At 41.7% G+C, this 23,019-nt stretch overlaps 1 protein-coding gene across 4 annotated transcripts in view; it reads right to left on the reverse strand.

Annotated features, from left to right (window-relative positions):
- The window catches only part of SESTD1 (SEC14 and spectrin domain containing 1), an 85,378-nt gene that overhangs the window by 42,463 nt on the left and 19,896 nt on the right, over positions 1 to 23,019 (reverse strand). For all 4 annotated transcript variants that reach the window (XM_015420149.1, XM_015420151.1, XM_015420150.1 and 1 more), the window contains exons 4-6: positions 13,810 to 13,890; positions 2,541 to 2,649; positions 281 to 371 (exon numbers count right to left, since the gene is read on the reverse strand). In XM_015420149.1, coding sequence (XP_015275635.1) covers positions 281 to 371; positions 2,541 to 2,649; positions 13,810 to 13,864 — 255 coding nt within the window. In that variant the 5' untranslated portion in view covers positions 13,865 to 13,890. The remainder of the gene's footprint in view (positions 1 to 280; positions 372 to 2,540; positions 2,650 to 13,809; positions 13,891 to 23,019) is intronic.

Here is a 23,019-nt window from a genome sequence, read left to right on the forward strand (position 1 = left end):
CAGAAGCTGTTTGCTGGGCACTACCTCAGACTTTCAGGCTTGCAAGATATACAGCTAACATCTGAAAAATTGAGCAAATAACTGGGTAAGGAATACAAATGCCTTCGTCTCTCCCTTAAATACACACACACACACACAAATATACTTTCTATTAAAAATGTATGAAATTCAGCATGGCCTGTTTTCCTAATAAGTAAGCACTACAATGACTGTAAAACAAACTCCTGATTAACCTTCATAGACCTTCATTCTTTTATACAAATGCGCAAAAGTGTCTCACCTGTAGCATTAACACAACAGTCTTGACAACATTCCACTGAGATTTTCTACCATCCACTATAACAGTAAATCCTCTGGCTTTACACTTATCACTGAAACAAAAACACATAAGCGTATTATGGGAAACGTTCAGATATGACCTCTGATCACCTACTGACTACTCCTTTAAAGACCTGATGATGTTATCTAGTCTTTACATTTGCTATTTCCCAAACCCCCCTCCCACACACACATTATAGTCTCACACCAGATAAGATCTGCAGGTTTAACTGAGTTTTTTTTTACTTGCCACTATTGACTGTAGCTTCAAAAGCTACAATTTGGGGAATTGTACTTCAATAGGTAACTCGAAGCAACAGCCCAGACCAGGGGTCTTCAGAGAATGATTTGGGGGTAAATTACCAACTGCTGGGAAGTTTCAAATCAAGCATCCTCTTATGATAAGGGCACCTATCCTGCAGATCCAAAAGTGATGTGCCCCAGGCTTTCTGAAACACCTGCTGTCCAAAGGAGATGGGAAATAACTAGAACTGACTTTTTGTTTTGGAGGAGAAACACTTCCACTTCCCCTCCCCACAACAGACACCCTGTGAGGTAGGTGGGGCTGAGTGAGCTCTTTCGAGAACTGCCCTTGAGAGAACAGCTCTGAGAGAACTGTGACTGATCCAAGGTCACGCCAGCAGCTGCATGTGGAGGAGTAGGGAATCAAACCTGGTTCTCCAAGATTAGAGTCCGCGCTCCAAACCACTACACCAAACTGGCTCTCACAAAAAAAAAGCATATAGACAACATAAAACATATTGGTGGGCACCATTGTGTCCATGGACTCCATCAATGGCCCAATCCCCTGTTTCTTTTTTGTGTGGATGTTAAAGTCAATCCCCAGTTTCTCGACCTCCTCCATTCACATATAGTTATCCAAGCATGATCTGGGTAATTCCAGAACAGAGTGAGATACATAACAGCACTGAATACCACTCAAAGAAAAAGAGGCAAGCAACCAAGACTACATGTATGACCTTTCAACACAGAACGTTCTACAACGTTCTACAACTCTCAGGACCTGATCTGATGCTCTGCTAACTCATGGTTGTAGGAATTGCAAGAAAAAGTTCTTTTCCCCCATGGCTTCAAAACAGCATGGTTCGGATAGAGTGACAAACACTGGTTTGCAAACTATGAGAATTACAGGTTAGCTAATCCATGGAGTGGTATATCCAAGTCATGATTTGAGTGTGTATGCCACACTGAAGTATCAAACAATGACTCGCAGCTGGTTGACATATTACCATTTAGCACTTCATCTAAATAATCAAACCATGGGGAAAGGTCTTGTTCTGTCTCATCATGGAGAAGAGAGTCTAGCATGAGCAGAAGATGCAACCACTCTGGCAACGGTCACCGGTGGCTTCTTGAAGCCCAGCAGCAACCTCATCTCCACACACACCCACGGCTGCTTTGAAAGAAATTACCATATAGAAATCTGATCAGTGGTTCACCACAGCCCATATATTTCACCCATCACACTACAAAAAAATTTATTGATTTAGGGCTGCATTTCTTTGGAGAACATCCAAAGATCCTGGAGGCAGGTGGGCAAGAAGCACAAATCATGGTTTGAATCCCAAATTATATTTAGCACAAAACATAGTTTGTCACTGAAATATGTCAACACTGAGCAGGGGGTTGGACTAAATGGCCTGTATAGCCCCTTCCAACTCTGTGATTCTATGAACAATTTTACATTTTACATCTCTCTACGAATGCATGCGTGTGCACATGCCAGTATAACCACATTCCAGAAATGAATACTATTAATATTGCACATACTAATTTATTCCATTTCTACATCAATGCTGATTTTGTTTTCAAACCACAAGTGTAAAAAGATCAGCATTCTTGCTGACCTATTTCCCAAATAAAAGAAGTAATTATCCAGTCTTGAAATGCTATCAAGAAACACTTCCGTAGAACGTATTTGTATCCATCCCTCAGTTCTAAGAGATGAAATTAAATGTACGGGTTTTGTCAGCAGGACACTCAAGGACATCATATGGCTTTCATTATTCTTTCCACAAACTTTGTAAACAATTTTAAACAATGGACGCTATATTTTACATACTGTCTCTTAAGGCTCTTGTCCACCCACCCCTTCCCTCTCCAGGAAATCTAAGGCAATCTCCATCAATGCAAGGAACAGGTTTTGTTCAGAAACAAAATTACAAACGATGGTGCTTTAAAAAGAACACCCTTGGATTCACCTTGGAATGCTTAGCAGGTAGTCTAAGGTGACACTCAACTCATCCATATTTGTTTGTTCAAGGCATAGTGGAATTGTCAGAATGAGGCCACTTCTTCGGTCCTTCCCGCCTGTAAAAGCAAATACCGAGAACGGATATATTTAGGTGCACATACACAAAATTCACCACTTTTTCATCAAATTTGTTCTAAAACTATTTTAAGTCAGATGAATAATAATATTACACTTTTCTTAAAATGCCGCATTTGAGAGTTGGTGTATCAACACACCTGTGTCATATTAAAATTAACGAAACAGAGGACTAAAGTTAGATAGGCTATGTACCAGTTTTATCACAAGTCTCCAAATCAGGCTTACCGATAACGTTGGAACTTCAAAAAGAGTTCTGCTTAATTCTTCCCAAGGGCACAGAAGGACATAACCTGAATTACCAAAAGACTGCCTGCCAGACTTATCACAGAAGACATTCTGTTTAGGACATTCTTTTGTGTACTAATGAACATGAACATTCTGCCCTAGTTGCTTCAAAAAGGGGGGGAGAAAAGAGATACACTTTCAGGTCATATTACGTACTCCATTCGATAATTTGAGTACGGGAAATGTGTAAGCCCCAACTTGAAAGTCCAACCACTTGGGTCAAGAGAAATGCCACTAATTCGAATATGCTTATTACTGCCGGCAACAGCCAAGCATAAAGAAAACAGTTTCCAGCCCTTCTAAGTTCAGATCAACACCTGCCATGGCTGGAGAGATCAAAAATCAGTAAGAGGTTTAAACTATAATGCTGGAGCTGTATGCAGCACGTTACGGTTGCGGAGTACTATGAGTTTTGAACTGATGCTTTACTGAATGTATGCTTCTTTGAATTATCCATGCTTGAATTTATGCTTTCATTTAACCAACATGCAGTGCTTGCCTGTGTTTCTCATTATTAGCTGATCTATGTTTCACAGAATGCTAGGCTGAAGGCATAAACATGTGCGTAAGTCTGGCTGGGTGTGATTGTGTTCGTTTGAAGGCTGTACAAAGACAAGGTACAAAAAGCAGACGAGTCTTTCCCCTTGTTTGCAGTGAACACCAGCTGCAAAAAGCAGAAGATGTTTTCCCCAATTTGTAGGGAACTCAAAGGGACATTGTATGCATAACCTCCTCCCCCACCTCAAACATTCTACAGCGGTTATCTTGGCTACTCTGCTGGTAACCTCTGTCGAAGATACTGAAGATGCCCCAGGTGTCCAGAATCCGCCCACCGCAACCCTCTAATAAGAGAGAAAGGAGAATTTTTAACTAGACTGTCCCAAACAGAAGGCCATTCTCCCAAGAAAGCTGTGGTACCACTCACTGAGATCTGTCCTGTGCCTAGAAAGGAGGAGAGCGTAAATGACACGGGGCCTGAGACAGAAAGGAGTATAAAACCAGCAAAGGGCAAGGAAGGGGCAGATTCCTTCACCACCTGGTGGGATTCTCCAATTCAAACTTTATCAGCTGCATCTAAAACTGGCATAGGTATGTACGGAGGCAAACCTGTGTTTTAAAGCTTCTGGATTTCCTTGGTGTGAGTTTAACAAACATGACTTCTGTATTCAAGAACCTAATTCCCGGCTTTCTCTCTGGCTTTGGTTACACTGGAGGCTTAGGGCGATATGGTGCCGTCTCTAATTGTACCCGTTTAAAGTGTCGCAGGGCATATCATGCAGACAGCACACCCTGCTGCAGGGCACCCACGCAGACATCCCATGGTCAAGCATCCACATTGCTGCAGCGCCTCAGCCACTGAGTGCGTGGCCTAAAAATTGTTCAGAATGCATGCACGCGCATAAGCACACATGCGCTCATGCACATATAGGCAACACTTTTAAAAAAACCCTCCCTAGCTGCGGGAACGGATCTGCAGGTTCAGACTACCAAATCCATTCTGCGTGTGCTCCCCGGCATTCAGAAATCCAGTCATGTGCAATGAATGCACAGGGAACAAAAAAAAACATCGCTTGTGATGTGGTGCCTTTTTAACCTGGCTCCAAGTCGTCCTATGACAGGATGAGTATGCTGGGGAAACGCTTGACAGATGTGGCCGTGTGACTGCGTCGGGCCAAACTGCTCATGTGATCACAGCCCCTGTCTGCCTCCGTCACCTCTGGGGAAAAGTCTTGCTGGGTCAGAGTGGACTTGGGCAGAGAAATATTTTCTATTTTCAACTTATTTGCATTGGGCCTGGGCTTTCTTAACCCTGACATTGTTAGTAAGGACCAGAGGCTCACTGAAAATGTATTTTAAGAACAGCTTATTCAATCTGATGACTTTATAATCTCCATTTATATCCTTCACAGGATACTGTTTTTAGCTGGAACAATCTATGCTAAAGCAGCTTTATGAGTAAGTAGATTTTATAAGGTTAGAAGATAAATAATTTTCAGAAACCTAAGGCTTTCACAAAGCCCTGAGGGTAAGTAATGGTGAATCTGCACAATTTCTACCATTTCTGTTTTCCTGACACTTCTGATGCCATTACTGGGTAAATTCAATGGTTTTGTAAGTCATCCGCAACAACTAATACAAGGAATAAAATGCATACCCTTTGAAAGAGCTGACTTTGACACAGCTGAATCGTATCTATGCCATTTGATTAAACAGCTTCTATATTTCAACTACCATACCTGCTTTACATGTAAATTAAGAAAAAAAGAAACCTGCACTAGAAGTGCGATTTGTCTAACAGTGGGACTTGGCTAAATAGTTGGATTTTTTTTCTACAAAATGGAAGTTTTAGTAACAAAAACCTGTTAGTTTTAAGTGCAACCAATGCCAAATAAAAACAAAGATGGCTAGAAAGAGCCCCCTGACCTTGAAAATTTCCACTGAAGTCACCATCAGACCAAACTATTGAAGCGTAAACTGCTTCAGATTGGGCCGGGTCATCCTTTTATGTGCACCACTTTGAATCTTGTTATTTGTACTGTATTCCCCTCCACCCCCACTGCAGAACACCAGCACTTCAGCTGTAGCACAGCTGGCTGTATTTTGAATGCTGCTGCACTGCTGGGAACAGAATTCCCGCTTGTTCAACAGATGGGCTCTGTCAGTAGGAAGATCTGAACCAAAAACTTCTAAGTGACTAGCTTCGTGGAAAATAAAAAGATGCAACAACCTGGTTTCCTGTTAACTCGGAATTCTTCCATACAGGTTGTAGCCACATACTTAAACCTGATGGAACCTACAACCCCAAGTGATCTGTCCCATATAAAGCAGCAGAGTTCCAGTTCTATTTGTGGTAAAGGCCCTCTCTGAATCCCACATTTTTGCTTCCTCTTCTGTTTACCCTTTCCTGCAGCTCATGACAGAGGAACGAAATTGAAGTCTTTCGTGCACTATCAATCCACTTTTCAAGAAACCAAAAAATGACCAGTAGAATACTTAGATTTCCCTCCAGCTTAAACTAACTTGCCTGGCCAGTGCAATTCTGCAAAGAGTTGCCTTTACCCCCTTTTCTCCCAAGGAACAGGATTTCAGCCAGTAGTCAATGGAATAAAAAGAAAGCAGGTGGAAGAAGAGGAAATAACTCAGCACAGCGGGAAAAACTAAGGCCATATTCATCCCTGAATCTGAAGCAAACTGAGCAGGTTTAAGGAGGAGGTACTTTCCTTCCTCTTGTACCATTTGAAAAATGACACTTAAAAGAGAGGAAACTATTATTTGATTGGCCTCCGAGACAAAAAAAGATTCCCCTCACAGGTTTTCTTTTGTTTTGGGGAAGGACAAAAAGAGATTCATATAAAGCCAAAAAAGAAAAAGAAAAAAAGACATGCATCCTCAAGGCTGCTTGCTGTAAAAGCAAGAATACAAAACCGATTTAAAAAGATAAACACATGACTCTTACAAGGGAAACAAAAGATGGTTTAGACCATAAATTCTAGATCGGGAACATCATGAGCTCCAGAATATATGTGCCTTTGGAAAGCAGCGTCAGAACAGCAGGCTTTAAAAGCATCAATTAAACGCTTTATTTCCAGTTAAGCGCTTGCAACAGGTGAAACGTTTCACTGCTGGAAAGGAAAATGATTGCCCAACACCCTTATGTTTAATGCCTTCCAGGAAAGGGTGCTATAAAAATTATATGCCAAGAAAAAGAAACGTCCTGCTGGTAATTGTTTTCCTCTGCTCCTCTATTTATGTGCCCCATTTTCCTTAAAGGTTTATTAAAGAAGAGTTATTATTCGAATATAGTAGGGCTAACTTCTATCGCTGTTTATTGGCTAGGTACGTTTTTAAAGTAATTGACAATAAAAAAATTATGGGCGGGAGGAAAAGGTGATTTTAATCTTTTTTAAACGCGTAAAGTGAAATAATGTATTCAAGCAGCATGCACGCTTCAAGCGAAATTATAGAGGTCAAAAACTGCTTGTCCCAGGTAGCACTCCCAACTCCCTGCCAAGCACTGCAGGGACCCCATTGCTGATGTGGCTCAAGAATTATCGAAGAAGACAAAGAAGAGGAGGAGGAGGAGGAAGAGATTGGATTTATACCCCACCCTTCACTTGGAGCATCAGAGCAGCTTACAAACTCCTTTCCCTTCCCTTCCCCACAACAAGACAACCTGTGAGGCAGGTGGGGCTGAGAGAGCTCTTTCCAGAACTGTCCTTGAGAGAACAGCTCTGACAGAACTATGGCTTGCCCATGGTCATTCAGAATGTGCAAATGGAGGAGTGGGGAATCAAATCCGGTTCTCCCAGATTAGAGTCCGCGCACTTAACCACTACACCAAACTGGCTCTCATACAAAGTAAGGACTCATACATAAATATATAGATTTGAGTCCAATATCACTAGGAGACTAACAAGATTTTCAGGGTATGAACTTCCTAGAGTCAAAGCTCCCTTTGCCAGTGCTTTGTCTCTATCTGGTAAAGGGAGCTTTTGCTCTCGAAACCCCGTACATCGACTATTTCACAGGTCTCTAAGGTGCTACTGAACTTGAATCTAGCTGTTCTACTGCAGTCTAACACAGCTACCCTTTGAAACTATATATGAACGTATGGCCATCTTCTATAGGAGGCCATTCAGTTCCCCATTCCTTCCTTGGGCCCCCGACTGTCACGTCCTGCTGGATTCCTTGAAGCTAAGAATTGCAAAGGTAGACCCTTTCTTTTAATTAGATGGTCTAGCAATACAGTCTAGAGCCAGTTTGGTGTAGTGGTTAAGTGCACGGACTCTAATGTGGGACAACCAGGTTTGATTCCCCACTCCTCCACATGCAGCTGCTGGTGTGACCTCGGGCCAGTCATAAATTCTCTCAGAGCTGTTCGCTCAAGGGCAGTTCTCTCAGAGCTCTCTTAGCCCCCCACCTCACAGGGTGTCTGTTGTGGGGAAGGAAAGGGAAAGGAGTTTGTAAGCCGCTCTGAGACACCTTTGGGTAGTGAAGGACGGGGTATAAATCCAATCTCTTCTCTTCTTCTTCTACAGCATATGCCGAGACCCATGGCAACCTGGAACGATGTAATGATGGTAAAGGGGATAACAGTATCCAGGGACAGCAGCTCTGAAACCTAATCTTCATTTTTACAGGTAATAGTTAAGAATGTGTTTATGTGTTGCAGTAAATGTTTAAATATTTTGCAAGGATTGGGGGGGAGTCACCTAGGCATTCAAGGATTGTCTGTGTGGGCAGAAAGTGCGTATTCCAATGCTGGCTTTACTGTTAAATATCTGTGCACAAGACTGACACTGAAGGAGAGTAGCATGTTAATTTTCCTCCACAAAGATCAGTAGCAGAGCGGATAATATGTGAACACAAGCATGCAGGCTATATGTCTGAACAATTAAACTTGTCATAATTTAAATAGCTGGTATTGTAAATGAAATTTACACCGCTGTTGCACAAGGCAAACAACATCATACCCTCCTGTAAAAAAAAATGCTAATGTTTGTGTATATTCTACTAGCATAAATTTAAATAACAATTCATGATTAAATCAGTATTTGATATTATGTTTCAAAGTCTGAAACTGACAGATGTGTGGGGACACACACACATTTGGCATGTACAACATGTAGCCCATGGGTCACGTGAAATGACATGTAACAACACATATTCAAACATAATACTATACATATCAAAATACTATACACATACATTATGCAAGCAACCAAGTCCCTCTCCAATGTGCAACAATGCAGCCCTATGTATTTGCGTAGGAAGTTCACAAAAGAAAAAAATGAGCTCATAGAGAACATGCACATCACAAGATCTCCCACACATAAAGAAATTACTAGTTCTGATGTATCCAGTGCAATCATTTGCTGAGTTACTCCATTCTAAACCCAATGATTTTAACGGGCTTGACTCTGCATAGGATTACAGTACCAATCTTTAAAATAATTTGAAATTTGATCAACCTCAGTAATTTTGATGTCTGTAAACGAGATCATGAATACTCAATATCAAGATAGAATAGAGCCAGCATCATGTAGTGCTTAGAGTGCTGGACTAAGATATAGGAGATCCAGGTTCGAATCCCCACTCTACCATGGAAGTGGCTGGGTGACTTTGGCCCAGCCATTATCTCTTAGCCTAGCCTACCTCATAAAGTGATAATTATAAGGATATTATAGAGAAGAGGAGAACGATGTTACAAGTAGAGATGAGCATGAACGGCCTGACAAACTAAAGTTCATCATGAATTTTGGCATGTTCGGGGTTCGCAAACCAAAGTTCATGAACTGAAGAACCACAACAAACTACCACAAATTTTGGCACAATTCGTGGTAGGTCATAATGGTTCATGAAGAACAGAAAGCAGGTGTTTTCGTGGAGCTCTCTGCTCCATGAAAAGCCACAGGGAGTAGAGAGCAGGGTTTAAATGGCTCTGCTTTTAGCTCCCCGTGGCCTTTCACAGGGTGCAGAAAGAAGGGTTTACATTGACTTGGTGAAGTGCCTTCCTGGGAGCACTTCACCCTCCCTTTCTGCTGGCCTCAGCTTGCCTTAGACAGCAGACAGGAGAGGGTGAAGTGCATCTTGGGAGGTGCTTCACTCCTTCCTTTTTGCAACCTGGGGAAAGCCATGGCCAGCAGAAAACGGGGGGAAACGCCCCTTGGGAAGCACTTCACCCTTGTATTTAACATCCTGGTTTTGCTCCTCCCCATTTGAAGTGGCAGGGAGCAAAACCAGAAAGTAAATGGTTGGGATTTAAACCCTCAGCCATTTAAACCCTCCCGATTTGCTCCCCGCCCCTTCAAGGGGGGAAAGAACTGGAGAGTTAGATGGAGCTATTTAACCCTCCGGTTTTGCTTAGAAGGCACAGGGAGTGGAACAGGAGGATATAAATGGCTCCAAGGTGCTCAGCTGTTTGTTTTAAATGGCTGAGCCATTTCAATCCCTGCTTTCTGCTCCACACTACTTTTGCAGTGAGCACAAAGTGGGTTTAAACTTTAAATGTCCTCTATCCATACTGGAGCTACATATAGCATCTGTGTTACTACTTTAGAAGCGAATACCAAAGTGTTGTGGGAAGATGATGCCCAGCTTTACTAAAAAGGAACTGAATTACAGCCTTAAGGGATATTTTACAAGTTATATGAAAGTTTCCAACTTTCCTCTCCCCCATGCTATTTAAAAATTTCTCCCATCTCCTACACCATACCAACTTTAGAAAGTAACAATGACAAACCAATTTGCAATTAGAGATTATAATCACATGAGTTGAAAGCAAACAATCATATCTTAATTAGAAGAAGGGAATGGGAATTCGTGTGTTTGCAACTAATTGTAAGACTCATTAGGCTACATTTAAACGGTGATTTCTGTTACCAGTAGATAACAACTGGCCTACTTTGGATAAATTAAGAGAAAGTAAAGAACAAGACTCAGGAAATAACTGGAAAGTTGGTAAATAAGGCAACCTCAAAGTGATTTTGTCCTTGCTTCCATGTTGCTGTTTTGCCCCATTCTACAGTACCTCTTTCACTTATTTTTATTTGCAATTTTAAGTCAAACGCTGGGGGTATACTAAAACAAAATTATCCCCAACTCTTTTGCTTTGTAGAGGGAAGAACAAATAGTTAAACTTCCCCTCTTAAAACAAAACAGAGTGTGTGAAAAATACTGGATGTACCAACTCAGGTAATTAATCAAGCTGGGGAGTCAACAGTGTTAGAAAAATCCATATACGCTAAGCTTTCAAGTCAAAACGGAGAATGAGGCTTAAAAAAATTGAATTTGGATTAAAATTTGTGGTTGGGGACAGTCAAATAATGATACCATTACATTCTACGCCACTGATTCTAAAACTTTGATTTTAAAATTTTCATAGCCCATCATGTCTCGCCATCACCAGCACACACCGATATGCAAGACAGCCCTTTTCAAAATGTATGCCCCATCTTTCCATTCTCGTATGTGTGTAACCTTCCATCAAGTCACGGCCAACTTATGGCAACCCCAGAGGGTTTACAAGGCAAGTGACTAACAGAGGTGGTTTGCCATTGGCTTCTTCTGTGTAGAGACCCTGGTCTTCCTTGGTGGCCTCCCGTCCAAATACTAACCAGGGCTGACCCTGCTTAGCTTCTGAAATCGGACAAGGTCAGGCTAGCCTGAGCCATCCAGGTCAGGGCTTCATCCCATTATATCCCCCAAATAATACAGTGTATCAGTTATACTTTTGCAAGGAAGCCTAAGTATTTTCTATCGTCCGCACATGCATTACAAGTCGCGTCTCAGAAGGTAGCTGATTCTCTAGCTCAAATCTCATCCCTTGACTAAAAGGGATTTAACACCAGAAGTGTCGTTATTGGTTAATAACTTTGAAAGGCTGGGGTAGAAGGGTGGGAAGAATCTTATAAGGACTTTTAAAACTGCTCACAGAGATATAAAAAGGCCAACATTACTCAAGACCTGAACTTCCAGTATTCAATTGAAAACCACCATTGTCTATGGATGCAGATCTCTCTGTCCACTAATATTTTTTTTGCAATGGAAAATTCAGCGTTGTGCCAGAAGTAACCATGACAACTACATCAGAACAGTACCTCTTAGTACTATTCAACAAATTAAAGAGTTTCTAGGGCTGAGCTACTGGATCCTGGTATCCAATCGGCAGGTCTTCTGGCTTGTGTTCCGAGGTGATCTGGACACTAGATGACTGCAGACTGGACACTAGATTATGGTGGTTCTGTGAGTACCCACCTCTCAAAAGAGGAGGATACCAATTTCATCGCCTTCCCCCAAATGCATAATCCCTGCCCCACTTGAAGAAACTGGAGATGGTTCAACTTTCATGTTAGTTAAATGGCACGAGAAGGGCTTTACGTGGTGTACCCCCGTGGTCCTTCTGAGGTTCCCTGACTCCTGTTTAAGACACTTCACTGTAGGCTTCAAGCAAACTCAATTTCCACCTTGATTATTAGCAACTAGAATCTTTATTGCATGCTTCTCACCCCCCCTCCCAATTAACACCACTTCCGTGACCAAAGCCTAAACACTGTTTCTCTGAGCTCTGCACAAAATTAAAACACTGTCTTCCCTAGACCATCTATGCTATTTAATGTTATGAAAGACAAACATCTATTTTATTTCTGAAATGGCCTAAATAAACACTACTGCAGCGCTAGGCTCGCAGCTCTCCCCATTCCTCAATAAAGACCACTCCATATTCGGGACCCTGTCTTGGACTGCAAACCCATCTCCTGGACATGAAACCCATAGATGTCAATGGAACTTGCTTCCAAACAAGTTTGGTAAGAAGTGCAATTATAAATTTTAAGGAACTGCTTATTCAATTTTTGTTTTTACTCTGATGAGGAATTAGGAACAGACCCAGGGATCAGGTCCTCCCTTCTCTTCGGCCATGGGATGACAGAGGAAGTCCGTATCAAAGGAAGGGAGCAGGTACTGTGCAAGCCCTCTGCCCACATCCAGTCTCTTACCTATCCAAACAGACCCTCTTACTGTAACTACATTCCAAGCTGCCTCCCCCTGCAAAAGCTGGCAAGTTTATACAACCAACTGTAAAGTTATCTGCAGATACGTTTTTCTGGGAAAGGATGCTGTTAAGAAGGTTTATTTTTAACAAAGTAACATAGGAAAGCTCTTAGAAGTGGTGCAAGCTGTAATCTAAATAGTTAGCAATTTTTAAACTTGTCATGATCAGTCAAGGAGCTGCAAAAGTGCAATGTTCTCATAGACTTCTATGTAAACGGTGCCTGGATTATTTTCTCACATTATTATTTTCTGCCAATTTGTAGTTGATGGTTAGCTTGTAGCTAACACAAACCTCAAGGTGTCCCCCCCCCCAATTTACAACAAAAAATGCCTAATATGAATCAGATTACATAATTGGTTTAAAGGCATATTTGATTCAAAGCAAGTTCTCTTATGAGTGTTCTGCAGCAATTACCAGAAACAAATGATTGTTGAATAATTTTTACACGACTTCTCCATATCAAAGACAGTGAGCAATTCTGCCAGCTAGTCAGTATCCAAAGAACCTACATCAGTTTTAACAGAAATAATAACATGCTAAATTTCCACCACCGACCAGATGTTTGATAATTTCAGATGGGCAGCTGTGTTAGTTTGTAGCGGCAAAATAAAACATGTGTCGACTGGCACCTTGAAGTCTAACTCAATTTATTCCAGCATAAACTTTTCCAGAGTCAGAATTTACTGCAACAGATGCACTGGAAATGTATAGCTTTTAAATCTACTCAAATGACTAATTCATTTCCCTCTGCTGTATATAGCTCGGAAGTAACAACAATATGAACAACAATATCCCAAAAGCAAGACACCCAGATAGTTTAGCAACTTGTTGTGAGAGAGATCTTATCTTGGTAAAGTATCTGGGTGAAAGGATTGGGAACCCCCTATGCTTTTATAATTAATCCTTTACATGCTAGTTAAACAGATCACTGACCTTATATGAAATCAACATTTTTAAACAAATTAAAACGAAATTTAATGAACTCTGAAAATGCATTTTTGTCTGTTATTTTTGAACAAGTTGTGACTGTGATGTCTTAATAAAAAATAATGAAAAACACAACAAACCCAAACTTTAACGAGATGGGGGAGGGAGGGAAACTGATTTTTCCACGCAGCCACTGATACTTGCTTCATTGTGAATGGGGTACGGCCAAAGATGAAACAATGGCTTTTCAAATGCCATTACTGAGGTTTATTCTTGTCAAACACACATACAAGAAAATCAGGTAAGAGTGCCCACATTCAGTTCTTCTCACACAGAGGAACAGACCAAGAAGAATAACATACACAAACTGTACCTGAAAGGAAGGCCAATTTTTTCTTCAGAATAGGCAGTATTACTGTAGCATCCATCCTACCTTCAGTTATCTTTCAGAGTTCTGAAACACAAGAAGTTAATGTTAAGAGGGTATCAGGCAAGAGAAATCAACCACTATGCTCCACTACAGCCGCTCAAGAGACAGCTTGTAATAACACAGATTTATTCTTGCTTCCTGGAGAATGGTTCAGAATGATTCGTAATAAAAAGAAAGCAAAACCCTGTGCTAACACTTATAGAATGCCTACTAAAATAGTCAACAAACCCTTTAACCTAACATTTTCGAGTATTTTCACTACAGAAGTCCAGTTCTGCCCTCCCCAATTTAATTACTGTCCCTTTTAAATTACTGAATCATTCAACTTGGTTGCGTATTTCAATATCCTCTGTCTTTTCCAGCCTCCCCAGAGTGTAATTTGTTCTGTTTTATCCAGTATTAAATACACCCACTTCAAATGAGTAGTTCTCAGTTTTCTTCCACTCCAAAGAACAGTAATCCAGTTAGGTGCTGTGCCAGGGAATAACCCTTCTGCTCTCTCTTCCTATGTGTACTCACTCAGCCTGTCCCAAAGCATATTTATACTAAAACTAGGGTCTGAACCAGATTTCAAATCCTGATTGAGAGCCATTTGCAGAAACAACTGTTAACAGTGATGCGGAGATAACCCTAATAGTTACGATCACATAGGGGGGGGGGGAGGGAAAGTTCATAATCCTGATGTAATAGGTTACATTCACTACTTTGCCTCCAGAGGAAGCTGTACCATAGAAACAGGTATGAACATAAATTAGAGTGCTGACAGGATGGAGTAGGACAGAGAAACAAGCTCTAAATTATGGTTTCCCTGCTGCCCATTTGGAAGCTCAAACCACAGTTTTGGTTCTGAACTACAGTTAGTGCAAACCACCATTTGGCCTGACATCGGAATGGTACCACAGGGTACAAGAACTGGTGCCTCAAACTTCAATACTGTTAATTTTTACTTGGTCCCCTTTCTCCATCCCCAAATATTCTAGTTCTGCTTCACAGATGACACAGGGTCGTGACCCTACAAATCTCAAGATTCTGCATGTACAGGAGATGATTTTCCCAAAGACACACACCCCGACCAAAGCCATCTTGCAGCAACCATCCCCTTGACTATGATTACCAGATACACACCAGTTTAATACAACCTACATAATTTGTCCTGATTTGGATGGCCCAAACTCATTAGATCTCAGAAGCTCAATATGGTCAGTCCTAGTACTTGAATGGGCTGTGGAGGCTCAAGTGGTTAAGACACTGAACTGCAGGCTGGAAGGTCAGTAGTTCAGCAGTTCGAGACCCAAGTGCCGCATGACAGAGTGAGCTCCCATCTCTGGTCCCAGCTCCTGCCAACCTAGCAGTTCGAAAGCAAGAAATTGCAAGTAGATAAATAGGTACCGATTTGGTGGGAAGGTAACAGCGTTCCGTGCACCTTGGCGTCTAGTCATGCTGGCCATATGACCACGGAAATGTCTTTGGACAGCGCTGGCTCTTTCGAGCAAGGGAAACTTTTACCTAGTACTTGAATGGAAGTCCATCAAAAAGGTCCAGGGTTACTACACAGAGGCAGCCAATGGCAATCACCTTTGTCTCTTGTCTTGAAAACCGCATGCGATCCCACTACACCAAACTGGCTCTAGTTAGTGTGAGCTGGTTCAGGTTCAGTTTTTATTGCCTTTAGCCATAGGCCATTACAATAACAGAATAAGATATAAACTACTAAAACCAGAAAAATAAAAAGCTAATTTAATACACAATAAAACATCTTAATAGTTCCAAGTCTTCCATCTTGGTCTCCATTAGTAATTGAGCTATGGTGCTGCTACTATTTTTAAAAAATTTTCTCTGCAGCGAGGGCAATTCACACCTTGTGTGAAACCTCGGCCTCTATGTCTGCAACTAAGACTATAATCTTTTCTGTTTCTGTTTTAGTCCCTAGGGTGGCCAAAATTGGGCCTAGAAATTTCTTCCTAGGAGATTGATAGAGTGGGCAAGATAACAAGTAGTGGCACAGGTCCTCTGGCACTGAGCCTCCACATGGGCAGAAACGCTGGGCAGCAGGCGTGTTGGTATAGCGGCCTTCAAGCATTGCTGATTGTATTGACTGAAAGCGGATTGAAGTTAGTGCAGAGCGTAATTTGCTATATGAGATCTTGATTAAATATTGAGCCCTTTGATGGTCTAGCTTGATTAGTTTGTACCAGGATGAGGATTTATTCTCTTGGATGACTTGCCAGTCTTGGGCGGCATCCTGGGTATATATTTGCTCCCTGCCATTAAAGTTGGTCTGAAGAGGCCCATGGATTACATCTGGAAGGTTATAGATTTGCAATATGCTATTGTATTTGGATAGACATTTAGGGTCTTTTTGGCAAGCAAGGAAGCAACTGCTTGAAAGATGATCAGTAGGTGCTCTCTTCAATTTGTGCCAATAGTTGTAAAAAGCTTTATGGGCACGGGCCCGTAGAGACAGAAGGCCCAGTTCTGCTCTTAGCAATGCTGCTGGGGTGCTTTTGGAACTCTTAGCAGCCTTTTCATAAAAAGGTTTTGGATTCTCTCCAGGCTGGCAATAACGGAGTCGTTCCAGCCCCACACCTCGACGCCATAAAGGAGCTGGGCGATTGTCTTGCTCTGGAAGAGTTTAAGAGCTGGAACTATCAAAAAGCCCCCTTTTGTACAATAATTTTTTTTAATTGTCCCTAATGAGCAGAGAGCTGTTATTTTTGTTGTTTCTATATGAGCCTTCCAAGAGAGTGTGTCACTGAAGGTGATCCCCAGGTATTTAAAGGTCTGGGTTTGCTCGGCTGTCAATTGTCCAGCGAAAGGATTGCCTCCTGTTTCCAAAGTCCATCACCTTGGTCTTTGAGTAGTTTATTTTTAAGTGCTCTTCTTCTTCTAAGGCCAGTCTGAGTTATAGACAATAGCACCATGTCATCGGCAAAGAGAAGAATTTAAATTTTCCGTGAGTCAAGTCTCGGTGGAAAAACTTCTGGGTTGGAGAGCCTCTTGATGTCATTGATATAGAGGTTGAAAAGAAGAGGGGCGAGAACACAGCCCTGTTTCACACCTCTGGTTATCGGGATACCGTCCGTCAATGAGCCTGAGATACCCACTCTTACCTTCAACGATGTGTTGTTGTGGAGTTCCCTTACTAGGTACAGCAAGCATTTGTCAATGTTGGTATTTGCCAATTTAGACCACAGCCGTTCTCTGTCGATTGAGTCGAAGGCTGCTGCTAAATCAACGAAACCTGCATATAAATGTCTGGTAGGGCCCTTTACACAGTCAGTAGGTACGCGATACAGCGTCTGGCAGTGGTCAATGGTGCCTTGGCCCTTCCTGAATTCTGCTTGTTCTGGGAGGATGACTTGATTGGCAACCTCCCAGTCTTCCAACTTTCTCAGTAAGAATTTGCTATAAAGTTTGGAAGCAATATCCAACAGGCTAATAGGTCGGTAGTTGTTAGGATCTGTTTTATTGCCCTTTTTGAATACTGGAACAACTATACTTTGTTTCCAGCCGACTGGGATAAGCCCAGATGAATTAATTTGAGTAAACACCTTTGCCAAGACTGGTGCCCACCAGTCGGGAAATTGCTTAAAAAGCTCAGGGGGCATCATGTCTTCTCTAAGGGCCTTGCCATGTTTAAGGGAGTTTATGAGTTGAAGAGTCGGACTCGACTGTGCGACTGAACAACAACAAAGTTGAAACTGGCGGCCAAGGGGGGAAATGTGGATGGATAAGAGGATGAAAAGGAGGCTCAGCTATGATGAACGTCTTGGTATAACTACCGAAATCCCAGCTAAAGTGGGAAAACCAGTCTTTAGTACTAATCTGGGCTTCAGTCAAGGGCACAGAGTTAGTGTGAGCTAGCTCACAGATTTTTAGCCTCCAGCTCATACATTTTTGTCTTAGCTCAGGAAGGACGGCTCCAGAGCAAACTAATTTATGCAGTAGCAAAACTGCTTGCTACTTTAATGCCAGTAGCTCACAAAGTAGAATTTTTGCTCACAAGACTCCACAGCTTAGAGGGAGCATTGCCCATAACCATGGTTAATACTTGGAACAAGATAGGAAAATGTTCACTACTCATATGTAACAGCAAAGCAATAATGACCCTCGGCACAGTTTTTTCAGATACATGGGGGGCTGCTAGGGTAAGGGGAATGTTTACATGAGCTCCTCCTTCTAGTGCATGGTAGAGACCCAACTCCACCTCATTCCCTTGGTACAGGAGGGACTAGGAGTGGCAGAAGCACATATATAGGTGAAATACTGAAGGCAAGGGTGAAATAAATCTTGATTTTTGCTCACCAAAAATACAAAGCTACAGCATTAATTGTTTTTTAAAGTACCTTTGCAACCACAGAGACCCTTTCATAAAACTGGCAAGTGCCTTACATAAAAATAGCAGGTTTTAAGATCAAATGAAAGACTCCCATTGCTGTACCCGACTTGAGACTGTTGAAGACTTTTGAGCATTATCACCTTTTCAGACCATAAAAAAATATCTTTATCAACTACCAGCACCTTTTCTTAATCTTTTACTGTATAAAGAAAATGTATTAATGCATCACCAAAAGTATTACCTATTCAACAGGAAAAGACATTCAGAAACCAAGTTGACTTTATTTTACCTGTTGGTAGATTTACACAAACATATTTGCACTGAGTTAAAAAGTGGGATTCTGAAGACTTGGATGCATTTTAAACTACTTACAGTATGATCCTAAACAGAATTATATCCTTCCAAGTCCATGGGCTCAGGCAGGTATAACTCCACTCTGGACTGCACTGTTACTGTGACGATGCCAAATCCTCCAGCACCTTTCTCAAACAGATTGTTTTCTTCATGGTACAGTATTTGGGCCAAACCACCAATACCACTAAGAATTTTCACTTTTTCCAAGTGAAGGCTCAAAACTGGTAAACCACAAATCCATGCGACCATCTCCCCAAAAGATACATTCATATTCAGATCACCGCAGACTGTGACTGCAGCCATGAAATTAAAAGACGCCTGCTCCTTGGGAGGAAAGCGATGGCGAACCTAAGCAGCATGATAAAAAGTAGAGACATCACCCTGCCAACAAAAGTCCGCATGGTCAAAGCAATGGTATTCCCAGTAGTCATGTATGGCTGCGAGAGTTGGACTATAAGGAAGGCCGAGCGCCGAAGAATAGATTCTTTTGAACTATGGTGCTGGAGAAGACTCTTGAGAGTCCCTTGGACTGCAAAAAGATCAAATCAGTCAATCCTAAAAGAAATCAACCCTGACTGTTCCCTGGAAGGCCAGATAATGAAACTGAAGCTCAAATACTTTGGCCACCAAATGAGAAGGGAGCACTCCCTGGAGAAGACCCTGATGCTGGGAAAGATTGAAGGTCAAAGAAGACGGGGACGGCAAAGGATGAGATGGTTAGACGGTGTCATCGATGCAACGAACATGAAATTGAGCCAACTTCAGAAGACGGCGGAAGACAGGAGGGCCTGGCGGGAGATGATCCATGGGGTCGCGAAGAGTCGGACTCGACTGTGCGACTGAACAACAACAAAGTTATTTAAGCACACACTGCGCAGGATGCCTAAATTCAGTGGAATACTTACAATGAAAAATGGAGGAGAGGGTGTTGCTATTCTTGGTAAGTTAGTCATGTCCTTGAAAGGGTTGCCTTCTACCTTACACTGGAATGCGGACCTAAGGCATGTGTCATACATATGTTTTTGATTGCACAGTGACATGCTGGGAGACCTCATGTTGCTTTTTAGCTCAAATAAGACCTTTATATGGAGCTACAATTATGAAACAGGTCCCATTCACTAGAATGCTCCTATTCACTAGATCCACAGAAGACCAGAAGGACCGAGCATACATTCATTGGAATAACTGTGTCGATCGGTAGAAGGTGCGGTATGTTTATTTAAAGAATTTGTATCCCTCAACTCTCAACAGGCAGTTCACAAAACGACCAAATAGAGCAAACACAATCATATTACCCATATTAGGACAAGGGACATACTGACAAAGTACAGCATTAACAATGAAACGTGCACATTTAATATTAACCTGTCATACTACATTCTAAAGTTGACCGACTGCATAGATGACTTAAGTTCATCTTTTCCAACAGAAGGGACATCAGATTTTGTATGGAACAGCTGCAGTTCTACATGATAAATCATATTCTGCTTGAATCAAAAAGGAAGGCTTTTAGCCTTCTAAACAGGTATCTTCTTAATGCTGAGTTTCAAAAAGTAACTTAAAAATATCACTTGTTCCCTTTTTCAGCATTTCATATTCCTAGTCAATTTTTCTCATATTTGTCACTTCTACCGATGCTATTACATCTCACTTTACAATAGCCGAGTGGAAAAATTAAGATCAAAATTTCAAAGCTAGACCTTTCATTTAGTGCATGAAGCACTGAACACTGAAGAGAAATAATTTCAAAGTGCCTCTGTCTAACAACAACAAAAAACAACAGAGAATCTGAAGTGCTAAAAAATTATAGTATACAGATGCACAAATCAGTAGCTTTGGATAATACCCATCCCAGGATATCAAGTATTTTATTCACTGACTTGGTTCGACCTACAATTATTTCTCAAGAATAAGAGAAAGAAAAAGACCTGGGGAAATGCATGAGAGAAAGAAGAACTTTTAGCTAATTAAAAAGAGAAAGAAAAAAGAGTACTATTTGAAGTGTGGAAAGGAAGGGAAAAATGAAATTTGGATACAGAATCATATAACATAAAATACTACTTTGAGGAATGACAGTGAAAGAAAAGAATGAATTATTTTGAAGCATTTTAGAATAGTTAATGATGCTTCATACATAAACTTGGATCATAAACCTTCTTTCGACTTGTACCCAATTTTGTCCATTGTGGAGGTGGTCCTCCACAGTGGACTATGTTCCTCAAGCATTAGAGCACAGGTCCCCAACCTTAAGCTGCGGTGGCTCAAGTGGTTAAGACGCTGAACTGCAGGATGTGGAAGGTCAGTAGTTCAGCAGTTTGAGACCCGAGTTGCCGCATGACAGACTGAGCTCCCGTCTCTAGTTCCAGTTCCTGCCAACCTAGCAGTTTGAAAGCAAGAAATTGCAAGTAGATAAATAGGTACCACTTCGGTGGGAAGGTAACAGCGTTCCGTGCGCCTTGGTGTTTAGTCATGCCAGCCACATGACCACAAAAAACGTCTTCGGACAGCACTGCCTCTTTGGCTTGGAAACGGAGATGAGCACCGCAACCCAGAGTCGGACTCGACTGGCTTTCGAGCAAGGGAACCTTTGCCTTTACCTTTTTTACCCCAACCTTGTCGAGCCTGTGGGCACCTCTGGGATTTTGAGAATAGGATATGGCACTACTACACCATAGCTACCATGAGGGGGGGGGGGTATGGCATCACAACACCATAGCTACCATGGGGGGGGTATGGCATCACAACACCATAGCTACCATTGGGGGGGGGGGGAACCAACCACAAAACCTCAGGAGTTTCTACAGAACATGAGGTGCTTCCAAGCCAAGCATCCTCCTCTGATGGAGACAGCTGTTTCCAAATGGATGCTCTCTACAGACAAAAAGGTGTCACCCCCACAGCTCTTCTGAAGCATCTCTTTACTCCATTGAAGTGAAGGAAAGCCAGGTCTGCCTCTTTGCTTTAGGGAGGAGGAAAGGGAGTACTGGGAAATGTCAGAGGATGCTCTGGAGCCCATGTGCTAGGCCCTTCTCAGCTCACTAAAAGATATTAGCCTTGTGTGAGCAGAAATGTATAATGCTGGAGGAATGTGCTCCATAGTAGAGGACTGCCTGTGCAACAGAAAAAGGGTGCTGCTTAACTGAAAAGGAAGGGTAAGGATCCAAGCCTTAATTTCCAGAAGAAATGCAATAACCATCACTGAACTGACTTTGCCATTTGGACAAAGGAGCATGCTATGGTTTGCTAATGAAGAGGAAGCTGAACGGACTCATGGGAGTGACAAACAATTTGAATGGAGCCTCTCAGCTTTCCATTTACACCACAATTCAACACCCTTCTCCTCCATCTATGCTTTCTTAACATATCAAGATCTTGTCAGAAGTTGCAGCATTAATCATTTCTTCACAATTAAATGCACTTTAACCATGGGAACATGCAATCAAGTGTAGGTAGCAAAAATAATTAAAAACAAGAATTAATTGTAAAGAAGATTAAAGGGGGGGAAACGATGAAACCATGTGAATAAGAGGTGTTATGCAACATATGGTAAAAAATTTCTTAGTGAAAACAATACAGAATAATACGGTTACAGGTACTCTCAGTTCCTCAAATCTGACGGGGGGAAATAGCTCATGCTTCATTCCATAATTGAGAATGGTTAATTCGGAATGTGATACCCCTCCAGCCTATCTTGAGGCTCTATGCTGCATATGTATTTGATATTTTATGCCAATAAAGGTGTTGTATTTGTTTGAATTGAGAATGGTCAACCAAAGCAGCCTGCAAAATTCCTAAAACATGCTTCTGGTTCAGATCTATTTAAAGACTTTTTTTTTTTTTTTTAAGAATGCAAACGTTTTCTTGATTTTCTTCTACTACAAAAACAAATTTGTTTTCCAGCAAGCTTTAACTCTAAACAAGTGAGAAAAGAGTAATTCTGTAACTTCACCTGCCAAAGGCATTATACTTGAGAAACCCAAATCAAACCCCAAATTAAATACTGCCTCAATCAATGGCTTACTTTCCTAACAGCAACATGACATTTACCAAGTTCTGAAGATGCTATCTTTTATTCATGTGCTTATCCTGGAACAGTTTTCACCAGTAATCCCTAACCCAAATAAATACGTCTATCACGAAAAAGACAGCTGGAGATTTACAAGGGCAAAGCGAAGGGCAAAGAGAAAAAAACAGCAACACACAAGCTACATACAGTGAACACATGTTGAAAAGTATGCAGACGGAGAGTGATTTCAGCTAAGCATACCTTTATTTAGTTCAGAACAAAGACAACTGACCGGCTCGCAGGCCGGTTTATATTCATTCAGAAAACCCACCACCAAGCTCACCTAAACACACCCCCTACTCCCGATAGGCTATTTACAGTAACCGAGAGACCCATTGGCCTCCCGGCTTGGGACCTAGCCCTTTCATTGGGCCGGCTAGGATCCTACGGACCC

Source organism: Gekko japonicus, unplaced genomic scaffold (assembly GCF_001447785.1).
Source record: "Gekko japonicus isolate JY-2015 unplaced genomic scaffold, Gekko_japonicus_V1.1 scaffold51, whole genome shotgun sequence".
Classification (NCBI taxonomy): Eukaryota; Metazoa; Chordata; class Lepidosauria; order Squamata; family Gekkonidae; genus Gekko; species Gekko japonicus.